This window comes from Muscardinus avellanarius, assembly GCF_963383645.1.
Source record: "Muscardinus avellanarius genome assembly, chromosome: 18".
NCBI classification, from domain to species: domain Eukaryota; kingdom Metazoa; phylum Chordata; class Mammalia; order Rodentia; family Gliridae; genus Muscardinus; species Muscardinus avellanarius.
The window spans coordinates 3,662,070-3,689,254 of record NC_137804.1 but is presented as its reverse complement, the minus strand read 5'-3'; the positions used below and the strand labels follow the sequence as shown (position 1 = coordinate 3,689,254).

The 27,185-nt window shown below is 55.5% G+C and overlaps 1 protein-coding gene across 1 annotated transcript; it reads right to left on the bottom strand.

Moving 5' to 3' along the window:
* Nucleotides 1-519: 519 nt before the first annotated feature.
* Nucleotides 520-19,836, bottom strand: ACVR2B (activin A receptor type 2B; the record flags this gene model as incomplete). Its single annotated transcript, XM_080715976.1, has 11 exons — nt 520-714; nt 1,002-1,132; nt 1,216-1,354; nt 2,448-2,562; nt 4,879-5,027; nt 5,266-5,409; nt 5,802-5,945; nt 6,024-6,175; nt 6,318-6,427; nt 6,519-6,726; nt 19,785-19,836. The coding sequence occupies 11 exons, from the start codon at nt 19,834-19,836 to the stop codon at nt 520-522; spliced, it is 1,539 nt and encodes a 512-aa protein (XP_080572102.1).
* Between the last annotated feature and the right edge of the window lie 7,349 nt (nt 19,837-27,185).

Here is a 27,185-nt window from a genome sequence, read left to right as displayed (position 1 = left end):
GCTTCGTAAGCTCGCTGCCTGAAGGGGAGGCCGCGGCGGGGCGGAGGCAGCCGCTCCCGAGGAGGCGCGCTCGGCCTAACAGTCTTCAAAGGCTCCTCTAGTCAGTTTGCAGCATTATGTTTCCTAAGACAGGAGATGGGTTTCTTTGTGTCACAGAGTCTGAGACGACAAACAAAGAGAAAGTGGAAAAAAATGAATCCCAAAGGGCAGGAGGTGGCTGAGGCTCAGCATGGCGCTGGTTCTGCATCCACAGCTCAGCACCGCGACGCCTGCTGACGGCGTGTCCGCTGCTTGCGACACAGTAGAGCAGTGTGCTGGTAAAAACTGATCCGATCCCCGAACATAATATTAATAATAATAATTATAATAATTATAATAATAATAGAAGGTCAAGGTAAAGTAGCAGCTGCATCTTATGTGTCTGTCGGTTTTCCAGAACAAACCACGACTTTGTTTTCCTTTCCTTTCTTCCGTTTTGCTTCAGATCCACCGAGTCCGGAGCGACGCTCGTTCCTGGGCTTAGATGCTGGACTCTTTAGGGGGCAGGTCCACGTTGGTGACAGAGGTCACCAGGGAGACAAGGCAGTCCGAGTTAGGACCGCTGACCGACCTCCGGATCAGGGACACCCGCTCCTCCACGCAGCCCGCAGACAGGCGCGCCTCTGCGTCGTGGTCCCAGCACTCCTCGATGGTCACGCAGAGCTGGGCCAGGCCCTGCGTGGCGGGGTGGGGGAGACGCTTTGTTAGGGCGGGGTCAGGTGTCACCGCCCCAGACCAGGAGGATATGCTGGGGAGGGACGGGCCCGCCTCACAGGCTTGGCTCCCTGCCTTGAAACAAGGACGCTCAGGTCCATCTTGGGCAGAACCCAGACATGATACTGCGGGGACAGGGCAGGAGGGGAACAGACCCAGAGCACCAGGACCCGGGGACGGGGCAGCCTTAGCCTTCCTCGAGCGGGGCCCTCCGCGCGGCCCGGGGACCCCTGCACGAGGCCCCTCACCGAGTGCTTCAGCCAGTGGTCCTTGATGGCGGGCCGCATCTTCTTGTGCACCACCACCTCCTGCAGCTCCTCCAGCGAAGGGTGCTGGCCAATCTCCTCCTCGAAGGGCAGCATATACTCATCCACGGGTCCTGGGGGCACGAGAGGACCTGGTAAGGCCACCTGGAGGCCCACCCCCTCCCCGGCCCGGCCCCCGGGGCCTCCCCCCTCTCACCGTCGGCAGCCTTGCAGCGAGACACGAGCTCCCACAGCACCAGCCCCATAGCGTACATGTCAATGCGCAGGAAGGCGTCCCTCTGGAAGTTGATGGCTCCCTCCAGCACCTCGGGGGCCATGTACCGTCTGGTGCCCACCTGCAGGAGGACGGAAGGGCCTGTGGCATCTGCAGGATCTAGATACGGGTCGGGCACGGAGGTACATGCCGCCGCTGGGACACTGGCACCGGGCCGCGGGCACCGGAAGGGGCAAGATGGTGACACTGAGCAGGTTCACGACGAGGGCAAGCCCGGATTCCTTGTGCTCGTATCAGGTCACATGCCATACCTTGAGGACGCCTTTTTTTTTTTTAACCCAGTACCAGGGATGGAACCCAGGGGCATTCTACCTCCGAGTAACATCCACAGCCCTATTTTTTTATTCTTTACTTTGAAACAGGGTCTCGTTGAGTTGCAAAGGGCCTAAGTAGTAGCTGAGGCTATTTGCAAACGGTGATCCTCCTGTCTCTGCCTCCCAAAGGCTGGGATTACAAATGTGCGCCATCACGCCCGGCTTTGGGAACAACTTTATTTATTTATTTAATTTGTGGTACTGAGGATGGAACCCAGGGGCATTCTACCTCCTAGCGACACCCCCAGTCCTAATTTTTAGTCTTTTTATTTTTTGAAATAAGGTCTCACTGAGTTGCGGAGGGCCTCACTTAGTAGCTGAGGCTGTCAGCGAACCGCGATCCTCTGGTCTCTGCCTCCCAAATGCTGGGATGACAAGCATGCGCCACCACGCCCGGCTAGGGGACGACTTTACCATACGCTGAAAACAGAAGGGCTGGGAAATGGAGCTGCCATCGCAGCCCTGCAGCAACAGCCCAAGGAACCCTATACCACAGGGCGCACCTGGAGGAGGCGCCGCACGGCGGGAGGATGGCGCAGGCTAGCCGCCATTTTAGTTACTCTGTCTAGCTTCTCGGTTTAGGTTCCTACTACATTTCTTTCTACTACACATTTCTTTCTCTTTCATCTGGTTTAATAATTAAAACTGAATGAAAAAGACTAACGCTTCAAGGACAAGTGGCCAGAGCCTCTAAGGGGAGCCCGGGAGCGGCCTGGGCAGCTTCACCAACCTTCAGGCCTTGGTTCCCCTCTGGTGACACAGCACTCCGTCCTCCGAGGCCCGAGCCCTCACCAGCTGAGGACAGCTGGCCCGGCTACTTTCCCTGCCCGGTAGCGTTACCTGGCCGTGTGTGTCCCCTGGAGGCTTCCCGGGCTCAAAGCGAACAGCCAGGCCGAAGTCAGCCAGGACGGCGGTGAGGTCGCTCTTCAGCAGTACATTCTTGCTCTTAAAATCCCTGTGGAGACAAGTGGGCCCAGAGGGAGCAGAGCATCACAGCCCAGCCAGCCCTGGGCTTCAACCTCGGGACCCAACCCACGCTTTGGCTCCCAACATAGTAGAGTCAGGCCGGGCGTGTGGCGGCGCACGCTTGTAATCCCAGTACTTGGGAGGCTACGACGGGAGGAATGCAGGTTCGAGGACAGTTTCAGCAATTAGTGAGACTCTCATCAACCTGGCAACACCGTGTTTCAAAAAATAAACAGGGCTGGAGGTATAGCTCAGAGGCAGACTGCCCCAGGGTTCACCAAATCCCTGGTACCACCAAAAAGGAAAATAAAGATATTAGAGCCTGTGCCCCACAGTCCCCAGATGAGACTGTGCCTTGCTATTTGGAATATAGGGTATGTACCAGGGTGTAGGGATAGGGCCCTCTAGGAGCCCACACAGGTATAGGGACCCCTTAGTGGTGTTTTGGCGAAGTAATTCCTACCCCAATTGGCCAGGTAGACCTTATCCCGCCCCCACAGTATCGAAGGCCAGCCCATACATCCTCAGAGGGCCTGGAGACGCAAATTTCCAGGGAAGATATATGTGGCATGTGAAAGAGAACAGGAATTTAAAATCAGCTTGCCAGCCGGGCGCAGCAGCACATGCCTATAATCCCAGTATTTAGGAGGCTGAGACAGGAGGATCACAGGTTCAAGGATAGCCTTAGCAACTTGGCTAGGCCCTCAGCAACCCAGCAAGGCTCTGTTTCAAAAGAAAAAAAAAAAAGAGTTGTAAGTGTAGCTCAGGGGTAGAATGCCCTTAGTTCAATCTCCAGTACCAAAAAAAAAATTAATAAATATAACAATAACTTGTCAAAGATCCTGCAGAGGCCACAGGCAGGGGGGTCAGGGTGCTGGCGCACGCACCAAGCCCTCTCCTCGCTAGACCTCCCTGGACCCTCGGCTTCCCCGGAGCCCGCCTCGGCCTTGCTGTGGGTGACACGCTGGCTGCTCTGGGCATTTTCTATGAACTGCTAAGTCAAACCATATGCAAGAGTGACATTCAACTTTTTGACCTACAAGAATGGCATTCTATGTCGTTACCATTAATACCTTCAGGGGCGCTTCAGCTCCAGAGCCTAGAACACGAGGCCCATCTCTCCAGCCGCGCCATCCGGAGCCAGACTAACCAGCTGTGAGGCTCTCTTTATCACTGCCCCTTCGGCTGGAAGATGGAGCTGGGAAGGGGTTCCCACCCGGCCAGGGGGCACTGAGGGGCGTGAGCTGGTGCCCCGAGCATGCGCGCTCAGGGCTGCCAGCCGCGAGGTGCCACGCTGGCGAGGTAGCAAGTGGATCTTACACGGCTCAAGGACCCGAAAGGGCCCCGACGCTGTTTCAGATCCGTAGGTCAAAAAAAATTTATTTTGTGTGCAGTAGTGGGGATTGAACCCAGGGGCATTCTACGTCTGAGCTACACTCCAACCTCTTTTATATTTTTATTTTGAAACAGGCTTTTTTTTTCTTTTTTTTGCAGTACTGGGAATGGATCCCAGGGGCATTCTACCTCCAAACTATCCTTAAGTTGCTGGGAATCTCACTAAGTTGCTGAGGCTACCCTCAAACCTGCACTCCTCCAGTCTCACAGTCTCAGCCTCCCGAATACTAGGGTTATAGGCGTGTATCATCATGCCCAGCTCCACGCTATTCATTTATTTATTTATTTACTTATTTATTGGTACTGGGGATGGAACCCAGGGGCATTCTACCTCTGAGCTACACCCCCTGCCCTATTTTTTATTCTTTATTTTGGTCTCACTGAGTTGCAAAGGGCCTCACTAAGTAGCTGAGGCTGTCCACAAACCACGATCCTCCTGTCTCAGCCTCTCAAATGCTGAGATTACAAGTGTGCACCACCACACCTGGCTTTCCAAGTTATTTTTATAATAATCTATCATTTGCCTTTTTAAAGGCTACTCTCTCAGAGTAGAGAAGGGCTCGCTAGTGGCCACCTGGCAAGCTCATCCCTTCTCTGACAGGAGGGTGGGATGTGTTGCTGTAGTCTAGACACACAAACAAAAACCCCCTCGCAAGGGTACAACGGGTCCTAAGCAAAAGGTCTGGAACCTGCGGAGCCGCGGCCTCAGAGGTGTGGAGCCAGCACTTCTACACATGGCCACGAGAGGGCACCAGATGGCAGCTCGGGAGCTGTGCCTCCCCAGGACAGGCTTGGTGGCCAGCTGTCCAGCATACCAAAAGGTGGATTAAGCCTGCTCAGGAAGCTGAGCCAGGCCCTCCCCTTCTGCAACTCCAGGACCCAAGCGGGGAGGGCGCCTGCCAACCAGTACCTGTGGGCGATGGACGGCTTGTGGCCCTCGCCGCGGCACCACGGCACATCCTCGTGCAGGTACGAGAGGCCGCGAGACATCGTCTCCGCCACGTGACACAGCTCGTTCCAGGTGACGATGTTCCCCTTGAGGTAATCCGTGAGGGAGCCCTGCGAGAAGGCAGCGCGGGACTTGGGCGCGGGCTCTGGGTGCAGGACGGGACCCGGCCCGGCCCAGCCCTGGCTGGACGCCTTGGTGGCCAGGGCTGGGGGACGCATGGGGCCAGGAGTTCCTGAGGTTTCCCCGGGTCAGAGGCTCTCAGGGTGGGGACGCCCATGCCCAGGGCATGGCAAGGCCGCCGCACCGCAGACACCAGCACGCAGCCCCATCTCGCCCTGGCCGGCTCACCTTGTCATGGAAGGCCGTGACGAGCCACAGCTCCACCTCGAGGCTGGAGCCCCGCTTCTCGGCGGCGATGAACTGCAGCAGGTTCTCGTGTTTCATCCCGGGCGTGCTGAAGATCTCCCGCTCACTCTGCCAGGACTGCTTGTCCTGAGGCGGGGCAGGCAGCTCAGCCCTGCGGCAGTGGCTCCGGGAGGACACCGCCACCCCTCCTCCTGGCCTCGGCGTCCACAGGGGCCAAGGGCCGCAGGCTGAGCGGGGATCATCGGTGGCCAGCACCGAGCGCCCAGCGATGGGACGGGAGCTGCCCGGGGCACCCAAGCCAAGGCAGAGCCAGGCCTGCAGGTGCGGTGGCCGGGTGCAGACCCTCTGGGCAGAGCCGATGTCAAGAAAGGAAGCCACAGTGGCTCAGGGTCTGGCAAAGCCCCACCGGTCCCTGGATGGACTCCCGGCGTGAGCGACCCTTGGATCACTTCCAGTGACCCCTGCCCGGAGCTGGGGGAGGCGGGGGCTCAGGCCACGGGGAGGGAGCCCAGGCTGACCTGCAGCGGGAAGATCTTCACAGCCACGAAGTCGTTCATGAGCTGGGCCTTCCAGACACAGCCAAAGCGCCCCCGCGCCTTGACTTCCAGCAGCTGCAGAGGCTTCAGGCCCACCAGAGGGGACGGGGGTGGAGGCCCAGGATCCTAGGGGGACAAAGGCTTAAGGAGGTCTGGCCTGCCTGCACCCCGGGCCCCCACCCGGCCCCAGCCGCTCCGGCTCACCTCATGGATGTCCACGTGGCCGTAGGGGGGCTTCCGGTGCCGATACATCCAGAAAGCCAGCAGGACGATGACGGAGAGGCCCCCGATGGGCAGCAGCGAGTAGGCCAGCACCGTGAGCAGGGTAGGGGCTGTCGGGGGTGGCTCGTACGTGACTGGGGGACACACGGAGCCCGGCGTCACACAGCCCGCCCACTCCCACACCTCCACGGGACCCTGCCGCCTCTGGGCTCCGGAGCCGAGTGCTCTGGGGCGGCCCGGGGTGGCGGGGAGGAACCGCTTCCCACTGGCCCTCACCTTCTGGACCCCCAGGCTCCGGCAAGTGGGTGAAGCGCTCATTGCAGAAATTGCCTTCGCAGCAGCAGAAGTACACCTGAGGATTCTCCTCGGTGGCCACGCACTCCTGCCTGAGGGAAGAGGCAGTCAGTCATTACCCCGGCTGAGCCCGGCCGCAGACGGAATGGCAGGTGGGACGGCGCAGGAGAGCTCGGCCGGTACCTGTCGTAGCAGTTGAAGTCATCCAGCCAGCAGCCCTTCTTGACGAGCTCGATGGTGCCCGAGCTGTTGCGCCAGGAGGCGTAGCAGTGCAGCCGCTTGTCCTGCTCGCCCTCGCAGCGCTCCAGGCCACTCTGGTTGGTGCGCTCCAGTTCCCAGTTGGCGTTGTAGTAGATGCACTCCCGGGTCTCGGCCTCCCCACGCCCAGAACCTGCGCCAAGGAGAGGAGACTGAGCGGAGGCCCGGCCCCGCTGCCCTCGTGCCGGCACCTAGCTTACTGTGGGCTGGCCTGCACCAGCCCTAGCGCCCGTCCCAACAGCTGCCCCAGACCCAAACAAGGAGGAGGAAGGAACCCTAATGCCACCAGCTGGACGGGCACCCGGCACAAAAAGGAACCTGAGCTGGGCGGGGTGTCCCTGCAGCAGCAGGAACCAACCACGGAGCCCCGGAACCCTGGACACTACCTCAGAATCACTCTAAGTACAGTTGGGTGGGAGGGGATAATGCTTATTAAAACACAGACTGTAAGGCGTGGTGGCACATGCTTGTCATCTCAGTACTTGGGAGGCAGAGACAGGAGGATCTCAGGTTTAAGGACACCCTCAGCAAGTAGTGAGGCACTCATCAACCCAGTGAGACCTTGATTCAAAATAAAAATAAAAAATCAGGGCTGGGGGTGTAGCTTGGAGGTAGAACAACCCTGGATTCAATTCCCTGTACTACTAAATAAATAAATAAATAAATAGAAAGTAGATAGATGGATGGCCTGGGGGTATACCTCAGGGGTAGATTGACCCTGGGGTTCAATCCCCAGTACAAAAACAAACACCAACAACGAAGAACACAGATTCGCTGCCCAACGGGAAAGGAGCAAGGTTTCCATGTTTAACTTCCGCCCTCTCAGGAGGTTCTGATGTGGACCTCGGGCAACACGTTTAGAGGAACGGATCTGGCTCCCTGCTGCTCCTGGTCCTCAGGCCCGCAGGGTGACAGAACTGAAGTACCCTCCATGGCTCCCTGCCCAGACCGCACAGGAATAAGGACTTTCCACTGTCCTCTGCACCAGCAACCACCCCTGGTAAGAATCAGCCGACACAGGGTAAGACTGCCAGAGTGACCGAGGGACCCCAGAGCCTCAGGAGGGCTGGCCAGTGGCTTACGGGTTAGGGGGGGAGGCTGAGGTGACTGGGCACAGACAGGAGACCAAAGGCTGCGCCCAGGGCCAGGCCCCAGGCTGGCACCATGGCCCACAGGTCCCACCTGCAACAGCATCTCACAGCTGAGCCCCAGGAAGCACCCGACCTGCTCTCCCTAACCTGGCCCAGGGCACTCAGGGTGGGATCCTGGCAGGGAGTCGAGACACTGCAGGGCGCCACACGGGGCTGCAGCCAGGGGAGCCAGGCACCCCCACTCCTCCCCTCCCCGCATCCAAGCCCCCTGCCAGGCCCAGACACTGCTCAGCTCCCGGGCTCAGCACCAGTGACCAGCTCTGGCTTTAAGACTCCCCCCTTTCTCCTAGGGCGTGCGCTCTGCCCTCCCCACCCCACATCAGGCAAATGCCACTTCCCTTGGCCCTTGGGCCTCCGCTACCACCTAGCAGGCCTCCCTGACCGACCACCTGTTGCTGCTTAGAGTTCCAGATGCTCCAATGTGTGTGAACGGCACGGCTCAAAGCGGACAGTCGTGGGAGGAACAAAACACTCAAGTGTGCGCAGCAACTGCGTCCGACATGCCGGCCTCCCGACACGGGGAGGTCGACGAAGGCAGACCCTTGGCCACCAGAGTGCCAGACTCCTTCTGGGCACCACTGACGGGTGGGCAGACACTGAACAGACACTGAACGGACGGAAGGTACAGAGGTCATGGTTACAACCAGATCACCAAAGAAGGGGAGATCGAGGGGGCAACTCCAACCCACACTGCCCACCCCGTCACGTGTGCAGTGCTGGGGATGGAGCCCAGCCGGGGTCCCAGCCCGGGACAGCGTCCTTCTGCACGTGGAGGCCACCCAACAGCGGGGCAAGGCTGGCCCAGCTCCTTTCCCCCAGCCACGGTTATGCCCATTCTCCTTGGGCCACTACCAGTGTCTAGTACCCAACCTCAGGTTCCAGGCAGGACGCAAAGGTTCAGGATGTCAGCTGAGCCCCATCAGACCAGACCAGGCAGCCCAGCAAAACGATGGCTTGAGCGGCCAGACCTCCAGCTGGCCAGTCCCTTGGTGAGAGGGGTGAGTGGCTGCGTCTACCTCCTCCCCCAACTAAACGAGGTCACGGATTTCTGCATCTCAAGAGTGCTTACAATGCACCCGGCCCACCAGCCATTCCATCAGAGCTGCCCACAGCGGTCCCTCACAACTCCACACCCCAGCCGGGCCCCAGCCCTGCGGTCCAGTACCGCCAAGCTAAGCCTAAGCTCACATTCCGGCCCCTCCCCCGCCACGCCCAGGCTCCACAGCCAGCTGGAGACCCGGGGGCCCCCAGGCTTCCCCTCCCTCCCTTCCTCACCGGCTCAGCTATTTATAGCCTCTGGCAATGCTCCAACCACAAGGCCACCTCCTCGCACACCTGCACGGGCCAGAGCAATCCAGCCCAGCTACCTGGGAAAGGAAGCATCCTCCCAAGACCCGGCACTTGCAGTGCTCCCACACATGGCCCCCAGACACCAGGATGAGGGCGCTCATCTCCAAAGAACCAGATGTAAAGTGCAAGCATCCCAAAGAGGCAGTCCCTGGGCTCGAGGCCTGCAGCCCGGCCGGGCAAAGCCCCCCAGGGGTTCCTGCTTTATCCCTATCCTGGCAAGGCAGAGAAAACCTCCCACCAGACATGACACACACAACACACACACAAAATGTATGCTGGCTTGTGAAGGGAGCGTCTACTCCACAGCGACCTCCCAGTAAGACCCCGTTTCCATGCTAAAGAACCACCGGTGGAGGGCGCCTCTGAGGCCGCGTGGTCCAGCGGGCTCTGGACAGGTCCCAGCGCACTAGGAAGAACAGGGAAATCTCACCAGGGCCCTGCCTCTGCGGGGCTCAAGGTGCGAAGGGGAGGGGGAAGAATGGTGGTTCAGAGCTGGCCAGACCAAAGCTGGTGCTACCGCTGGTGCGACAGTGCCTCCCCTGGCTCCCCCCACCTCTGCGCCTGGGGAGTCCCCAGGCCAACAAGCATCTCTCAGAGGAACTGCAGACCCTAGCCCCCAGCAAGGCGACTGCACTCTGGGCTCCTGCAGGGGACCACAACGGGACCATAGATGGGGCAGAGGAGCCAAAAGAGAGGAAGGGGCCTGGAGCTCCATAAAGGCACCAGACACAGCCACACCCGCCACAGTCCTACACGTACACTGCGGGGGTGGGGGGTGGGGGGGCACAGTCCAAGATGGACCAACATTCTGTCTTAGACTCATTCACACAAGACAACTGAATGCAATCTTGATACATGTGGTTTTTCACCCGCATCCACTCATTTCCAAGACACGGCAGTGAGGCCCTCCCTCACCTACCGCCCGGACCATGCTCTTAAACTTCCCAACCTCCAATTAACTTTCTACTGTTTACAAATTACCCAGCCTGTGATATTCTGGTATAGCAGCAGAAAAGAGACTAAGATACCCCTACTTCTATGTTTTCCATGAAAACTTCTATGTTTTCTGTGTTTAAGAACCATTACAGATAATTCCTTAAGACCTAACTTCCTGCCGGGCGTGGTGGTGCATGCTTGTCATCCCCACACTTGGGAGGCTGGGACAGGAGGATCACATAGGTTCAAAGCCAGCCTCAGCTACTTAATGAGGCTCTCAGCAACTTAGTGAGACCCCGTTTCTAAATAAAATATAAAATGGGTCTGGGAATATAGCCCAAAGCCCCTGGGTTCTACCCTCAGCACCACCAAAAAAAAAAAAAAAAAAAAAAAGACCTATTTCCAATTCACTAATTCTTCTCATTGTATCTAATCTTCTTTTAGCACTTCTACTTATAAATTCAATTATCCTATTCTTCCTTTTTACAAGTTCCATTAAACACACACACACACACGTGATGGCACATGCTTATAATCCCAGTACTTGGGAGGCTGAAACAGGAGGATCATAGGTTCACAACCAGCCTCAGCAACTCAGTGAGGCCCTCCACAACTTAATGAAGTCCAGTTTCAAAATAAAATATAAAATAGGGTTGGGGGTTGTAGCTCAGAGGTAGAAAACCCCTGAGTTCAATTCCCCAGTACTACACATAAAAATAAAACAAACCCACCTTGGTCCAGAGGTTATAGCTCATTGTTAGAGGGCTTGCCTAACAAAAAAAAAAAAAAAAAAAATCTTTCTGGTCAATTTGAGCCTTCTGTTCTTTGCCATACTTTCAAATCCTTGTTATAATGCCGTAATTTAACTCCTTGAAAGTCTGTTTCTGACATTTCTCATTTCTGGTAATTCTCACTCATGGTAGGTAATTTCCTCACATGTCTTAGAATTCTGGATATTGAGCTTATGTTCAACGGGACCTCTTCTATGGAACTACTGAAAGGCCAAGTTTGAGGGGCAATCTTCTAAAGATAATTTATATATGCTTTGCTTCTGCCAAACTCCCAATTACCAATCTGGAGCCACTTTAATTTCTCAATTTAGAGTTTCCCAGAGAACAGGATGATATCAACATCAACTCCAACCTCACTGAATACAGGCCTGTGATTACAAATCGGCCCTCAGGGAGGACCATACCTCATTCACCGCCCCCCAACCCAGGCTAAGGAAATGTCATCCTCTAATCTCTATGACAGCACGGTATGTTTTCTAGTCCTCGCGGAGGTAGAGTGCCATGAAGTCTTAGGATTTGAGGCCTCGGGCCCAGTTCCACACCCTGAGTCCCGGCCTTCACACAGCTACCAACCCCGCTCTCTAAGGCACGGAGAGGAGCAAAGCCCGGGGAAGCAGCTGTCCCCGCTGGCAGAGGCCCGCAGCTCGAGTTTCCAGCACTTTTCTCTTTGCTCTCCTTCTTAAACGTGCAGCTAGCTGTCCAGATGCATCCTTGAAGGATGTCTGGTAGACTTTTCCCAGCCGCACTATTTTCTGAGACTTCCCGGCTGATTTGTTCACTATCGACGCCAGCGCTGGAGGTCCAGGAGCACGCGCCAGCGTGACAGGAGGCCTCCATCTGCCTTCCCAAGCCCAGCCTAGAAACAAGGAGCCCAGCCAGGCCACCTCAAGTTGTTTCCAGACTGGACTCCCTAAACAAGTCCCAGGCACTGTCTCCGCACAGGACAAGGTGTGACCAGGGGCACTCTCAGGAGTATATGCCCTCCTCCAAGGGAACCCTGGAGAGGCGGCTTCCATCTCTTAGCACAGCGTCCTAAGGCATAAAGCCGTAAGGTTGGAGAAAACTACAGCATTAGAGAGTTCCCAAGCTGGAAAGCAGAACTCCAAGTGGTGACCGACTGTGCAGATTCCTAAGTCAGCTGTGACGGAAGACAAGAAGCAAGAATCCTCCAACACTGGGGCATCTGTGGCCCAGGGGTCTCTGGCAGAAGGGAGTAAAAACGACCAGCCGGGCGTGGGGGCGCACATCTAGAACCCCAGTACTTGGGAGGCTGAGACAGGAGGATTGTGGGTTGGAGGGACAGCCTCAGCCGCTTAGTGAGACCCAGTTCCAAAATAAACCAAAAAAGGGGCAGAGCTTGAAGGTAGAATGCCCCTGGGTTCCATCCCTGTTACCACCAAAGAAATAAGTAAACAAAGGCAAAAGGGTCAGTGGGTAAGGAGCAGTCAGACCAGCCAGACACTCGGGCTCTCCCCTCTGCCCCCGGCCAGCAGGGGCCGGATACTCATTTTCTGTGGCCCTGGTCAGGGGAGCAGGCAAGCTTGAGGGTACCGAATGACACTGAAACAGGAGAAGTAGAGACGGGCATTTGAACGAGAAACCAGCTCCTCCCCTGTGGTTTCCAGAGCGCTGGCAGCCTGGCCCAGCCCCTCCCTCCAGGCAGAAATCACATGAAGTACGGCGACAGGCACAACTCGCTTAGGCTGGTGGAAGGCACCAGCCGGAGGGAGAAGGCTGGGGCTCCGTGCACAGTGCGGGCGTAGGACGCAGGAGGCCCTGGCCCCCATCCCCGGCACCGGAGCGGACATGAGCAACTAATTTGGGATTATCGATCCGGATGCTGATGACCTGGGTATACTCCATTTGTGAATGTTTATTGAGCCATCATTCATTATAATTATGTTATTCTTTTTAACTTGGTTTTGAGCGCTAGAGCTTGAACCCAGGATTGCACACACACTCTTAACTCTGAGCTACACCCCCAGCCAAAATCGCACTTTTCTATGGACTTTATACTTCATTTGAATACCTAAAAAGAAGTGGTACCATTTAGGGTTCTTAAAAAGGGGGGGACCCCTCTCCATTTCTCTAAGTATTTCCTACAGATGCACAGGTAAAAATGTCTGGAAGAATATACAACAGCCTTAAGAGGCCTAGCTCTGGGAGGGACTCAGATGGGGGAACAGGGCTTGTAAAGAAGACTCTGGCTTTATTTGCAACATCTCAACTTCTGGAACTGGATGTATATGTATTATCGTAAAAGAAATAACACTTAAAATAGAAAAAGAAGCTGGGCGTGGTGGCGCATGCTTGTAATCCCTGCACTTGGGAGGCTGAGACAGGAGGATCACACAGGTTCAAAGCCAGCCTCAGCTACTAAGTGAGGCTCTCAGCAACTTAGTGAGACCCTGTTTCCAAATAAAACATAAAATAGGTCTGGGAGTATAGGCCGGAGGTAGAAAGCCTCTGGGTTCCACCCCCAGTACCACCAAAAAATAAATAAATAAAATAGAAAAAGAAATTAGGGCCCATGTGACCTCTATTCCCCCAACTGTAGCTAATCAGGAGACACTTCGTGGGATTGAGGTGCAAGGTCTTGGGGGGTGGGGGAGATGGAACCACATTTTCTAGTACTCCTCCTCCTCCCACAAGGACCTGCAAGACCCGCTGTCAGGCAAAGCCACAGGAAAGCCAGCGAGTGAGAAAGGACACGGGATGCCCCTCAAAGCCCTGCCCCTCTCGTTCCTCCGCTGCAGCGCAGAGAAGCCTCATCCTCAAGCCTTCACAGAGAAGCCGGGCCTCTCATGAGTCCCGCTCACCCATTTCAAGCTTAGACGAGAAGGAAATTCCCAAAACATAAACCCACGGCTGCCAGTCCAGGGGGCTGAGACCCACGCATCGTTTCAGAACCAGAGGTGGCTAATTCTCATATTGTGCGTGGGTGGGGGGGTCAACGACACTGGCCATTAGAAGCCACTGTCCTCACACCTAAAAGCAGCGGGCAGCACTGCACCGCCGAGCAGCCTGGCATCAACACGGAGCCGGCTTCCAGGTCAGCCGCCTGTCTGGGAGACAAACAGGGACCTTCCCTTTGCTCAGATGGACAGACAACAGCTGTCTGGTCACAGCCTCCGAAACGCTCAGCTACCAGTGGGGGAAGCGGCCTCGTCCACCCTCCAGCCAAGGGCTTGGGTTACCAACCAGCCTTCCCTTTCCTTCCCCAGGACTAATTTTAGCTTACTGGTGCTTAGCGTGGAACCCAAACGGTCCCCAAGGAACGCATCTGCAAACAGGAGCACGAGCCCGCCTCGCAGACACCTCGCCCCGGCCCACACACCGGCCAGGGAGAAGCCCCGCTGCGGAGCCAGCCAGGCCCCTCCAGAGAACACTCCCGGGAGGGAGGAGGCCCACAAACCTGCCCAGTGGGGCAGCTTCCCTTCCAACGCCGCTGCCAATGATCACGTGTCCATCAATGAAAGCGCCCCGCTGGAGCTGCCAATCCCCGAGGATCTGGAAGAGGCACGTTTACAGCGAGAGGGGACCGCGCAGGGCTGCCCAGAGGTGAGAGGCCATTGCTGGTCCCGGGCCAGGAGGCGGCGTGGCTGGACAGTCGGCCGGCGTGAGCACGGGATTTCCAGTCCCTGCAGTTGTCTCAGGCAGAGTTGGCTGACAACCTCCATAAACATAGGCCCAGAAGAAGCAGCAGCAACCTGGACCCCAGGGGCAGCCCCACAGGACAGTGAGGAACGGGCACCTTCCGGGGCCCACCTGGGAGCCCGATACGGAGAAGGAGACCAAAAAGGAAGTCCAGAAGAGGGTGAGTGTAGGTTCTAGTCCTGGGACGGGAGGGAAGGGGAGTTCCAGGAAGGCAACAAAGTCGTCTTGGCAGAGTCCGGAGAAGATGGCACTAAGAAGCCTCTAACCAGCGACGACCTCCAACCCGGGGACGTGCAGCGCTTTCACACTGGGGCCAGCAGCAGGCCTTCCTCCCACCCGCGCCCAGTGTGTAATCAGCTCCCCAGCACGGCTCGCTGAGCTCCCGGCCAGAAAGGAGCCCCGGCAGCCTTCCCCAGCAGAGCCGGGGGCGGGAGGGCTGGAAAGCACCAGGGGCCTGCCAGCCGGCCAAGGCCACACACGAGAGTGGCTGCCTCCTGGGGACTGCTGCCCCCCACACCTCCCCAGGTCCAGGGAGGCTGCTCACCCTGCCCTTAGCTCCCAGCTGGCCACCGCGCCTGGCGAGGGGAGAGACTTGCGCCCGTACCTTTGGGGAGAGGCTGCCCCCCTGCCCTGGTGCCCCCGGCCTGGGAGCGCCAGGCCCACAGCCGCTGGGGCCCCTCGGAGCGCCACATGGCGGGCCCACCGGGGGGGAAGGGCATCCTGCGTACTGCTGCGCCCCGGGCTCCTCTCCGCAGTCGGGGTCAGCCTCTGCTCGTGGGGCTCCCAGGTGAGCAGAGAGGGGGTGCCGGGCAGGAGGAGAGGCCCCAGCAACAGGCACTTCCTGACATCCTGCGCGGGAGGGGAGGCCCCAGTGCCAGCCTCAGCGACGCTGGTCAGAGCGGTGGGCGGGTGCGGGCAGGCAGGCTGCCTGGCCACCCACATCGGCCGCCTCCCTGAAACCCGAACCACTTCTGGGAAAACTCAAGGGCGCCAGGATTCTCCTCGGTAGCAAGCCGTACACCGAACCACTAATTCTGAACCAAACTCTCACACAGACACACGCAGGGAGCAGGGTTAGCAGCAGGGCAGAAATCCCAAGGTTCTGTGGAGGATCCGACCTCCGACCGAATCCAAGGGGAGAAGACCGATGTGCGCCCATCAGCCCCACCTCCCACAACTGTCAGCCTCATTAAAAGCGCAGGAACATTCTAGAAGGCAGGTTCTCAGCCTGAGGATGTCTACCCCTCACCTCCAAGGGCACACAGCAAAGCCTGGAATCATTTTCAGCTGTCACGATTAGCAAGGAGCTGCGGAATTACTAGGGACACTGAATACCTACAATCAATAGGACAGCAAGCCCACCCTGAGGCCCCCCCCCACAAAACATCCAACAGTCAAAGGCTGAGAAACCCCAGAAGAGAAAGAGGCCCATACCAGGAAAGGTCAGTACCCGCGGGTGGCGAAAGGCCTCCTGTTCCCCACTGCGTTCCTCCGGGGCAGCTCCCCGGAGGAGAAAGAGACCAAAGAGACCACGGCTGTCAGCCAGAGTCGCAAGAGGCAGAAATGAGAAGACGTATCCGCTGGCCGGCCAGGGTAAGTAGAGGCAAGCAGGTAGGAAGAGGCTCAACATAAACATACGCCCCACGTCCAAGGGCAACCTGCCCCTCAGGGGGCTAATTATGGGCCAGCAACCTGGGCTTCAAGGGTGCCAAGCCCAGTGTGCACACACAACAGGCACACACACACACACACACACAAACTCATTTCTATTTGCCTGGCAGAGCCATGCGTGGAGACACACACCTGTAATCCCAGCACTTGGGAGGCCAAGACGAGGAAGAGCGCAGGATTCAGCCAGCCTCGAAGCCCTTGGCAACTTGGGGAGACCGTTTCAAAATAAAATAAGGCTGGGAGTGTAGCTCAGAGGGAGAAAGCCCCTGAGTTTCATTCCTAGTACCACCAGAAAAAGAAAAAAAAAATTCCCAGGGAGAAGAGAAACAGCTTCCACTGGACTTGACTGTCCAAGGGGCCTGAGATACAGATGTGCACGGGCAGGACACGGGCTCTTTGCTGGGCTCCCTGCAAAAGGAGTTCCTTAGATAAAGTGCCAGGGAGGTCTGGCGGCTGAGGGGGACTCAGGGAGACCCACAGAGGAAGTCGTTACAGCCCAGCCAACGGGAGGCCCTGGGCTCTTCTGTGTGCACCCAGCTGCAGAAAGCCAGCGGAGGGGCAAGCGTCTCGCATTGCTTTGAGGGGCCCCGCAGAGCTGCTGGGCAGCACCTCTCCAAGAGCAACCGAGGCAGCCGGGAGCCCAACAGGTAGCAGGGCACGTGGCAGAAGACACCCTGAAGGCCATGTCCTTGGCCACCATCACTACACTGGACCACAGGACTGGGGGCCGCTCACTCACTCACGCACCTTCTCCCCTGAGGATGCGGCTAGGAAAGGCCTTTGCATCCCCAAGTGGCCAGCCGAAAACCAGTTTGAGGCCAGCCTTGCCAACTCAGTGAGGATCTCGGCAACTGAGCAAGACCCTGTTTCAAAGTAAAAAAAAAAGGGTTGGGATGAAGCTTGAAGGTCGAATGCCCCTGGGGTCAATCCCCAGCACCCCAAAAAGGAAAGAGGCCAGTCTCTGAGGGCAGCTCAGGGCAGTCAGGATGTGATGGGTCCCTCCCATGGTCCTCAGGACACTGCTCCACCCCATCACCCCCGTGGACCTGAACTCCAACCACAGAGAAGGCTGTCAGTAGCTCTTGCAGGACACAGCCTGTGGGATGTCCGTGCGAGGCAGAGCCAAGTGGCTGGCTTCCCACGGACACCGGGCCGGGCACAGACCACTGATTCAGTATAAATTCTGCCTCGCCTTCCAAATCTGTTCTCTCCAATATGGTAGCCAATGGCCAAAAGTGACTAGAGTACTTAAAATACAGCTGGAACTGAGATGTTCTGGAAGTGTAAAATAAACACCAGGTTTTTGTTTGTTTTTGCAATACCAGGGATAAAACCCAGGGTCATTCTACCTCTGAGCTACACCCCCAGCCCTATTTTTTATTCTTTATTTTGAAACAGGGTCTCACTGAGCTGCAAAGGGTCTCACTAAGTAGTAGCTGAGGCTGTCTGTGAACCGCAACCCTACCATCGCAGCCTCCCAAATGCTGAGATTACAAGCGTGCGCCACCACGTCCAGCTTTACACACCAGGTTTTGATGACAGTAAAAAAAAAAAGGCATTAACTGTTTTAAAAGTGATTATATGCTGAAACAATTACTCTGCACATATTAAATGAAATTTACAATTCAAGCTAATCCTACCTCATTACGAAAAAGAACGTTTTGTAACCTCCACTGAAGTCCTAGACCCCGGGGTATTTAGAAAAGGCGCCTTTGGGGAGGACATGCAGGCAGGACCTTGCAGTGGACTGGTGCCCTCATAAGACAAGGGAGAGCGCTCTCTCCTTTCTCTCTCTCTCTCTCTCCCCCCGCCCCCCCGTATTGTTCTGCCTCATGCAGTGAGGAAGAGTAAGTCACAGCTCTTTCTTTTTCCTTTGATTAACACAAATACGAGAAAGTTCTGCATTAAACACATGGTGCATCCTATGTTTCTATTGGGTGACACTATTTTGGACCTTCCTTCTGCCCGGGCACTGGGTGCTTGCTTCAGCAGGTAGGGGCCATTAAAAACAAGCATGAAGCCGGGCGTGGTGGCGCACCCTTGTCATCCCAGCATTTGGGAGGCTGAGACAGGAGGATCACGGCTCGTAGACAGCCTCAGCTACTGAGTGAGACCCTGGTTCAAAATAAAGAATAAAAAATAGGGCTGGGGGTTTGCTCGGAGGTAAGATCCCCCTGGGTTCCACCCCCAGTACTGCAAAAAAAAAAAAAAAAAAAAAAAACACCGAGGACAGGCCACCTTGAAGCCAAAGGTACAGGGTAGCCACCTTGATCCCAACCTGGACCCAAGGCAGTTCTTCCCATAGTCCTCCAGGGCAGGGCTGGCTGGTGTGAACACAAGACAGAGCCAGGGCAGAAACACAGGTCCCTGGAATCTGGCTCTGCCTGGCCCCCTAGAGAGGCCAAGAAGGAAAAAGAGGAAGGAAATCCAGTCCCGGGCACCCATCCCACCTGCCCTGCCTGAGGCAGGGGAACCTCTGTGAGGCCAGTCTGAGAACTCCAGGTAGAGGTGGCCTCCAAATCTGGAGTCTGAGGCTGTCCTGGGCCCAGGCTGGTCCAGGGACCAGGAGTCCAGGAGGCCTGGAGGCAGTCAGTGGGCTGCTGAGTACCCTCTGCTTGGGGCTGGCACGCTGCGGAGCTCCCCTTGGCCCATCAATGCACTTAGAAGAGGGCCAGCCGCGGTGGTGGCGCACGGGACTGACTGTAATCTCTGCAACTTATCAAGACCCTGTTTCAAAATAAAGGGCTGAAAATGTAACTCGTAGGTAGAGTGCCCCGGGTTCTATCCCTAGTACCCTTAAAAAAAAAAAAAAAAAAAAAAAAAAAAAAAGGACAAAATGTTCAACACCAGCGTCCAGGAAACGGATCCGGGAGAGCTGGTCGCCTCTGCCCACAGGGTGCCCACAGGGTGCCCACAGGGTGCCCACGGGCGGCCCCTCCGGTCCCGGCAGACTCAGGCTCAGTGGCTCCCAGACCCAGGCAAGAACTCTTGGGTCGTAGGCGTCAACCGCGAAACCTCGCCACCTTGCCCCAGGGCGAAGGGAGAGGTGGGGCCCGGTGACAGCGGAGAGCGGCGGCCACCCGCTCGGGATCCCAGCCCCTCCCCGGCGCGCCGCCCCGCCCCTCGCGGGTTTCCCAGACTCCGCGCCGCCGCCACCTCGGGCGCAGGGGACCCGCGCCGCGTGTGCCATGGGGGCTGGGAACAAAGACGCGCCGGACCTCGGGCCGGGCCGCCGGGCACCAGCCAGCCCGGCGTCCGCGCCTCGCTCCGGGACCCCCGGCCCGGTCCCCGGCCCGGCACGTCCCGGCCGGTCCCGCCGCGCCCACCCGGGGGCGCACGCCCCGGCATTGGGGGACAGGGCCCCGGTGCTGCTGCAGCTCCGGGTGAGGGGTGCTCCCGCAGGGCTCGGGGTGCTCCCGCAGGGCTCGGGTGCTCCCGCAGGGCTCGGGTGCTCCCGGCCACAGCCCGCGCGGGTCACCCACGCCGGCCACGTGCCCCGGGAGGTCGGGGCGGGCGGAGACCTGTTGGCTCCCCCGGCCCACCCCTCCCGGGCCCGGACAAAGCGGGCGCAGGTGGAGCGGGCCGGTGCACGGTGCGGGCGCCCCTCGCCCCTCGCCCCGCGGCCCCCGGCTTACCCGCGCACAGCGATCCCCAGAGCAGGGCGAGGGCCGCCCAGGGCGCCGTCATGTTCCGCGGCGCCGCCCCGCGGACCCTCCGCTCCCGGGCTCGGCCCCGCTGCGGGCGGCGGGCGGCGGGCGCGGGCTCAGGGCCGCTGCGGGCGGCGGGGCGGCGCGGGGGCCGGCGGCCGGCGGCGGGGCGCGCCCGGCTCGGGCATCGCGCGGCGCGGCAGGGCCCGGGCCCCGGGCGCAGGGGCCGAGTCCGGAGGGGCCATGGGCGGGGGAGGGGCGGGGGGAGGGGAGCTGAACCGAGTCCAAAATGGCTCCGGAGCGGCGGCCACGGAGCCGAGCCAGCGGGGAAACCCGGATGTTGGATACAAAGAGGCGGGCGAGCCGGGGAGGGGGCGGGAGGCGGGCCCTGCGGCCGCGTGGTCCGCGCCCCCCTCGGGGCGGGGCCCGGAGCGACAACAACACGGAGGCCCCGCCCCCGGCCGGCGCCGGGACCCCCCACTCGGCTCCGGAGCCCCGGGCGTGGGGACCCCGAGTCGCCCCCCCTGGGCGTCCTGCTCCCGAACGCACGCAGCCCCCCCAGACCCCCGCCTGCGCCCCGTCCCCGCACCCCCATAAACCCTGGACGCGTCGCATCTGTATTGATGAGCGAGTTAATTGTCAGAAGCCACGTCGCTGCGTTGACAGTGGCTTCCCCTACACGCACACACGCACGCACACTCGCAGGCAGAGCGGGGGTCCTGGGGAGGGGGATGCTTTGGACCCAGCCCGGCAGGGCGCACAGCCGCGTCCCGCAGCGCCGCAGCAGGTGGAAAGGGCCTCGGTCCCCGTCCGCCTCGCGGTCCCCAGCGCCCCCATCCGCACCGCACCTGCGCAGCTGTCCAGCTGCCTCCCGGTCCCACGGTTCATCTTAGCCAGCGTGTAGCTGCGTGCTCCCCACCCCCGGTTCCTCCTTGGGGGTCGTGGTCCTCCCTCTCACGGCCCATCCTGTCCCCTTATCACAGAAGCTGAGCTTAGAGGGCAAACCCGGAGCAGCTCCGGGATGGGGCTGTGAAACCCTGACAGTCACCGTCCACCTGCTTCTCTTGACTTTTACAGCCTCGCTTAGAGCAGGGCAAAAGCAGCAAGGAGCCGGGCATTGTGGCGCACATCTGTAACCCCAGTAGTCAGGAGGCTGAGACAGGAGGACCACGTGTTGGAGGCTTAGACCCTGCAAGGTAGAGACACCATGTTTCCAGGCAAATAAATAAATGGGCTGGGGGGGGGGGTGTAGCTCGGAGGTCGGGAGAATGCCCCTGCGTTCAATCCCCCAGTAGGAAATAAAAAGCAGCGGGGAGGGAGGTAAGTCTGAGTCCTTCTGAGGCTCAGTTTCCTGGAGAGGTTAGAAGATTAGACTCCTTCAGGACTCTTCAGTCTTGTTTTGGGTGCTGAAGATTGGACCTGCGCTACATTCACAGCTTGACTGCATTCTGTCCCCCTCCTCAAGGCAGAAACCTATTCAAAATCTTAGACAGACCCCTGCAACCCCAGGAAGGAGGCTAAAACAGGAGGGCCATATTGGAGACCAGCCTCAGCAACTTAGCAGGACTCTCAGTAACCTAGTGAAACCCTCTTTCGAAACAACAAAAAACAGCCGGGCGTGGTGGGCACGCTTGTGATCCCCGCGCCTGGGAGGCAGAGGCAGGAGGATCGCGCAGGTTCGCCAGCCTCAGCTACTGAGTGAGGCTCTCGGCAATTTAGTGAGACCCTGTTTCCAAATAAAATATAAAAAAGGTCTGGGAGTATAGCCCAGAGGTAGAAAGCCTCTGGGTTCCACCCCCAGTACCACAGAAAGAAAGAAAGGAAGAAAGAAAGAAAGAAAAGAAAAGGGCTGGTGGTATCAGGCAGAATGACCTTGGGCTCAATCCTCAGTACCGGAGTGACAGTAATAAAAGGGAGCCCAGTCACGGAGTAGTAGTGCCTTCTGCTCTGTGGTTTCTCTTTCCAGGGTTTCAGTTACCCTGGATCAATAAAAAATATGGAATGGAAAATTCCAGAAATAACACACAACTTACAGATTTTGCAGCAGTCTGAGTAGGATAATGAATTTCTCACCATCTCACTCTGTCCCAGCAGGGACTAGAACCACGCCTGTGCCCAGCTTCCACCCTGTGTGTGCTGCTCTGCTCCCTTGGTGCTCACTTGGCATTTTGGTTACCAGATCAACTGTCCTGGCATCGCAGTGCTGGTATTCAAGTAATCCTTATTTTCCTTAATAATGATCTCAACACACAAGAGTAATTAATGATGCTGGAAATTCCATTGTGCCGCAGAGAAACCATAAAGTATTTCTTTTAAGTGAATGTTCTCAACAGGAAAAGAAAAAAATATACAGAGGTTGCTAAGATCTACAGTAAGAATGAACAAAGCTGGACATGGTGGCGCACGCGTGTAATCCCAGCATTCGGGAGGCTGAGACAGCAGGATTGCAGTTCGTGGACAGCCTCAGCTACTTAGGCCCTCTGCAACTCAGTGAGACCCTGTATCAAAATCAAGAATAAAAAATAGGGCTGGGGGCGTAGCTCGGAGGTAGAATGCCCCTGGGTTCCATCCCCAGACCCGCAAAAAAAAAAAAAAAAAAAAAAAATGAAGTGTGTGTGTGTGTGTGTGTGTGTGTGTGTGTGTGTTACTGAGGATTGAACCCAGAGGCATTCTACCTTCAAGCTACAACCTCCCCCCCCCCCTTTTTAGTGGAACTGGTGATGGAACCCAGGGGGATTCTACCTCTGCAAGCTACACTCCTAGCCCCAATTTTTAAATTCTTTTTACTTTGAAACAGGGTCTCACTATGTTACAAAGGGCCTCACTAAGTAGCTGTGGCTGGCCATGAACCTGTGATCCTCCAGTCTCAGCCTCCCAAGTACTGGGATTACAAGTGTACGCCACCACGCTCGGCTTCCATTTTATTTTTTATTTGGAAACAGAGTCTCACTAGATTGATGAGAGTCTCACTACTTGCTGAAGCAGTCCTCAATCCTATGATCCTCCTGTCTCAACCTCCCACATACTGGGATTACAGGCGCGCGTCACTACGCCGGGCCCCTGGTTTTCTTGGAGACCTGAAATCCATGTTGCTGAGCCCATGGGGTCAGTCTCTGCCTCTGCCACCATGTGGCTCATGACCCAGCAAGTATAGGCTGGTTGAGAAAGGTGAGGACGGATAGCTGAAAACAGAGTTTGATTTGGGGTTTCTGTTCTTTTGAAAAAGACTGCTAAAAGCCAGGCATGGTGGCCCACACTTGTAATCTCAGTACTTGGGAAACTGAGACGGGATGATCGCAGGTTTGTGGCCAGCCTCAGCAACTTAGGCTCTTGGCAATTTACGGAGACCCTATTTCCAAATAGAAAACTAAAAAATAGGTCTGCAGGGTGTAGAAGGCCCCTGGGTTCCATCCCTGGTACTGCACGCGCGCGCGCGCACACACACACACACACACACACACACACACACACAAAGAAACCAAGGAATTAGAAAGAAATGATGAGCCAGGTGTGGTGGCACACACTTGTAATCCCAGCAGTCGGGAGGCTGAGACAGGAGGATCGCAGTTCGTGGCCAGCCTCAGCTACTAATTTAAGTATAGTGAGACCATATGGGTAACAGGGGTACCATACTGCCCAATCTGAGGAGGGTGCATGGGTCCTTGGCAATATAATCCCCCCAAAACTTAAACTATTTTTTCTAGATATGGTTCTCAGAGCGCGTTATTTCTTTGCCTATTTCTTTTCTCTCTCCACTCCTTACTCTTCCTTCTAAGCCCCTCTCTTCCTCACGGCGGCTCCCTTGAGGTCAACTAAATGAACTGGCTTGTGTGGAGAGGTAACACTCTCTCGAGAAATATTAGGTTATGCTGTGCTAATGGAAAATCCCCCAATCCTTAATGGCTAAAAGTGACAAATTTATACCTCGTTCCTGCTGCATGTGCATTAGGGGTCACCAAGCAAGCTCTCTGCTCCTTCTAACGACTCGGGGACACCGGCCAGGAGAGGCCGCGCTGTGACAGGTGCTTCTGTTACTGCAGAGACAGGGAAAGAGACCACGGTAAACTCCACGCTGGCTCTTAAAACTTTCCCTACATCAAGCCCGCCGTGGTGGCGCACGCTTGGAATCCCAGCACTTGGGAGGCTGAGACAGGAGGATCGCGGCTCCCGGACAGCCTCAGCTACTACTTAGCGAGGCCCTTTGCAATTCAGTGAGACCCTTTTTCAAAATAAAGAATAAAAAATGGGGTTGGGGTGTAGCTCAGAGGTAGAATGCCCCTGGGTTCCATCCCCAGTACCGAAAAAAAAAAAAAAATCCCTACATAAAACACTGAGCAACTACATGGAGGGGGGGGGGGTGATCAATAGCCGGTGTGGTGATGCACACCTGTAATCCCAGTGCTTGAGAGGCTGAGACTGGAGGGTCGAAAGTTCAAGTCCAGTCTCATCAGCTTAGCAAGACCCCGTTTCAAAATTAAAAAAATAAAAATAAAAAGGGCCGGGTATGGCTCAGAAGTACAATACCCCGGAATCAATTTCCAGTATAAAAAAAAAAAAAGCAAAACAAAACTACAGAGTAAGTGACTGTAGTATGTTGGCAAATTACAAGATCATGCTAGTCAATATAAAAATAAATAAAATAAGCCGGGCGCGGTGGCGCACGCTTGTAATCCCTGCGCTTAGGAGGCGGAGACAGGAGGATCGCGCAGGTTTGAAGCCAGCCGCGCTGGCTTAGGAGACCCTGTTTCCAAATAAAAAAGTATAAAATGGGTCTGGGAGCGTAGCCCAGAGGTAGGAGGGCTTCCAGGAACCCCAGTACCACCAAAAATAAATAAATAAATAAATAAATAAATAAACCACAATGAGGCTCTACATTACACCCATTAGGATGACTATTATGTTTTTATTTCTTTTTATGTATGTATGCATTTATTTATTTATTTATTGGTACTGGGGATTGAACCCAGGGGCATCCCACCTCTGAGCTACACCCCCAGCCCCATTTTTATCTTTAAGCAGGGTCTCACTATGGTGCTGAGGCTGCCCTCGATCATGTGATCTTCCTGTTTCAGCCTCCCAAGTACTGGGATTACAAGGGTGCGCCATTATACCCAGCACATATATATATATATATATATATATATATATATATATATATTTTTTTTTTTTTTTTTTTTTTGGTGGTACTGGGGTTCCTGGAAGCCCTTCTACCTCTGGGCTACACTCCCAGACCCATTTTTACATTTTTATTTGGAAACAGGGTCTCCTAAGCCAGCGCGCGCGGCTGGCTTCTAACCTGCGTGATCCTCCTGTCTCTGCCTCCCAAGCGCGGGGATTACAAGCGTGCGCCACCACGCCCGGCTATATATATATATATTTTTTTTCTAAAGGTAAATAAATGTTGACAAGGATGTGGAGAAACTGGATTGCTTGTACATTACTGGGAATGTAAAGTCGATTTTGAGACATGCAAGGGTTTCCCTATTCCCAGATTACAAATTAATTCTCTCATGTTTTCTTCTAGGGTTTCCATCCATTTTAAACTTATTCTGGTACCCGACATGAAGAATTAATCTACTTGTCTATTTATCCACGGACCTGTCCAGTTTTCACATTATGCATGAATACAGCCCACTTTTTTTCCATGTTTTAAGCCAGCATCTTTTTCATATACTACTTCTCCACATGCAATTATGTGTATTTTTGGACTTACTATTCTTTTCTCCTGAGCTATCTATTTCTAAACCAGAACCACACTTTTTATAGAAGCTTTATGTTCTATTATCTAACGGGGCTAGTCTATCTGCACTGAACTTCTTTTTCAGAATCTTCCTATTTCTGCCAGCATGCCTTCCAAATGAACTTTATTTTTGTGGTACTGGAGATTGAATCCAGGGGCATTCTCACTGATTTACACCTCCGACCCTATTTTATTTCATTTTTGAAACAAGGTCTCACTGGGTTGATGAGAATCTCACTACTTGCTGAGGCTGTCCTCGAACCTGCGATACTCCCGTCTCAGCCCTCCAAGTACTGGCATTACAGGTGTGCGCCGCCACATCCAGCTCTAAGTGAACCTTAGAATCTCTGTCTAGATCCAGGCATACTCTCCCAACCTTCAGAAAAGTTGGTATTTTTACTTGGAACACAGTAAGTCTTCATGATTCTGAGTAATCCTTTTGCTTCGGTCTATTTTTATACCTTTCGGGAATGTTTGACTATTTCTTCAAATGTAACTCTATTTCTAAGAGTTTTAACTTTTTTGTTGCTATTGTAATTGGACTTTCATCCTTCACAGTATGTAATCTATATTGAATATACAGATGGATGGATGGATGTATATACACATTTATTATTATTATTATTATCTCTATATATAGAATTCCCCTGGAGCCCAGGGGAATTCTACCTCCCAGCTACACCCCAGCCCTATTTTTTATTTTTTATTTTGAAACAGGGTCTCACTGAGTTGCAAAGGGCTGCATTAAGTAGCTGAGGTTGGCTGTGAGCCGTGATCCTCCTGTCTCGGCCTCCCAATATATTATTCATTTTATATTAGAACTTTTTATGTGTGTGCTTAGTGCTGAGGATTCAACTAAGGAACATTCTACCTCTGAGATACACCTCCAGCCCGATACGTGTGTGTGTGTGTGTGTGTGTGTGTGTGTGTGTGTGTGGTGGTGGTGGTGGTAGTAGTAGTAGTAGTAGTAGTAGTACTGGGGATGGAACCCAGGGGCATCTACCTCCAAGCTATACCCCCAACCCTATTTTTTATTCTTTATTTTGAAACAGAGTCTCACTAAGTTGCGGAGGGCCTCACTAAGTAGCTGAGGCTGGCCGTGAACCGCGATCCTCCTATCTCAGCCTCTGTAATGCTGGGATTGCAAGCATGCACCGCTAGACTCTGCAATTTTTTTTTTTTTTTTTTTTTTTTTTTAGAAACAGGGTCTTGCTAAAGTTGCTGAGGCTGGCTTCAAGACTGAGATCCTCTAGTGTCCACCTCCCAAGTACTGGGGTTATAAGTGTGAGCCACCATGCTCTGCATTGACACCTGCCCCCCAATGTGTGTGTGTGTGTGTATGTGTGTCTTTTTGGGAACTAAACCCAGGGACATTTTACCTATGAGATACACCCCAGCCATATTTTATTTACTTGGAAACAGGATCTGCGTTGCTGAGAGCCTCACTACATTGCTGAGGCTGGCTTTGAACCTGTGATCCTCCTGTCTCAGCCTCCCAAGTACTGTGATTACAGGCATGTGCCACCAGGCCTGGCTGGATACAGAATTCCTTTTTTGTGTGTTTGTGTGGTACTGGGGATTGAGGCAAGGGGCATCCTACCTCAGAGCTACATCTCACCCGATTTTATCTGGAATTTTGAAACAGGGTC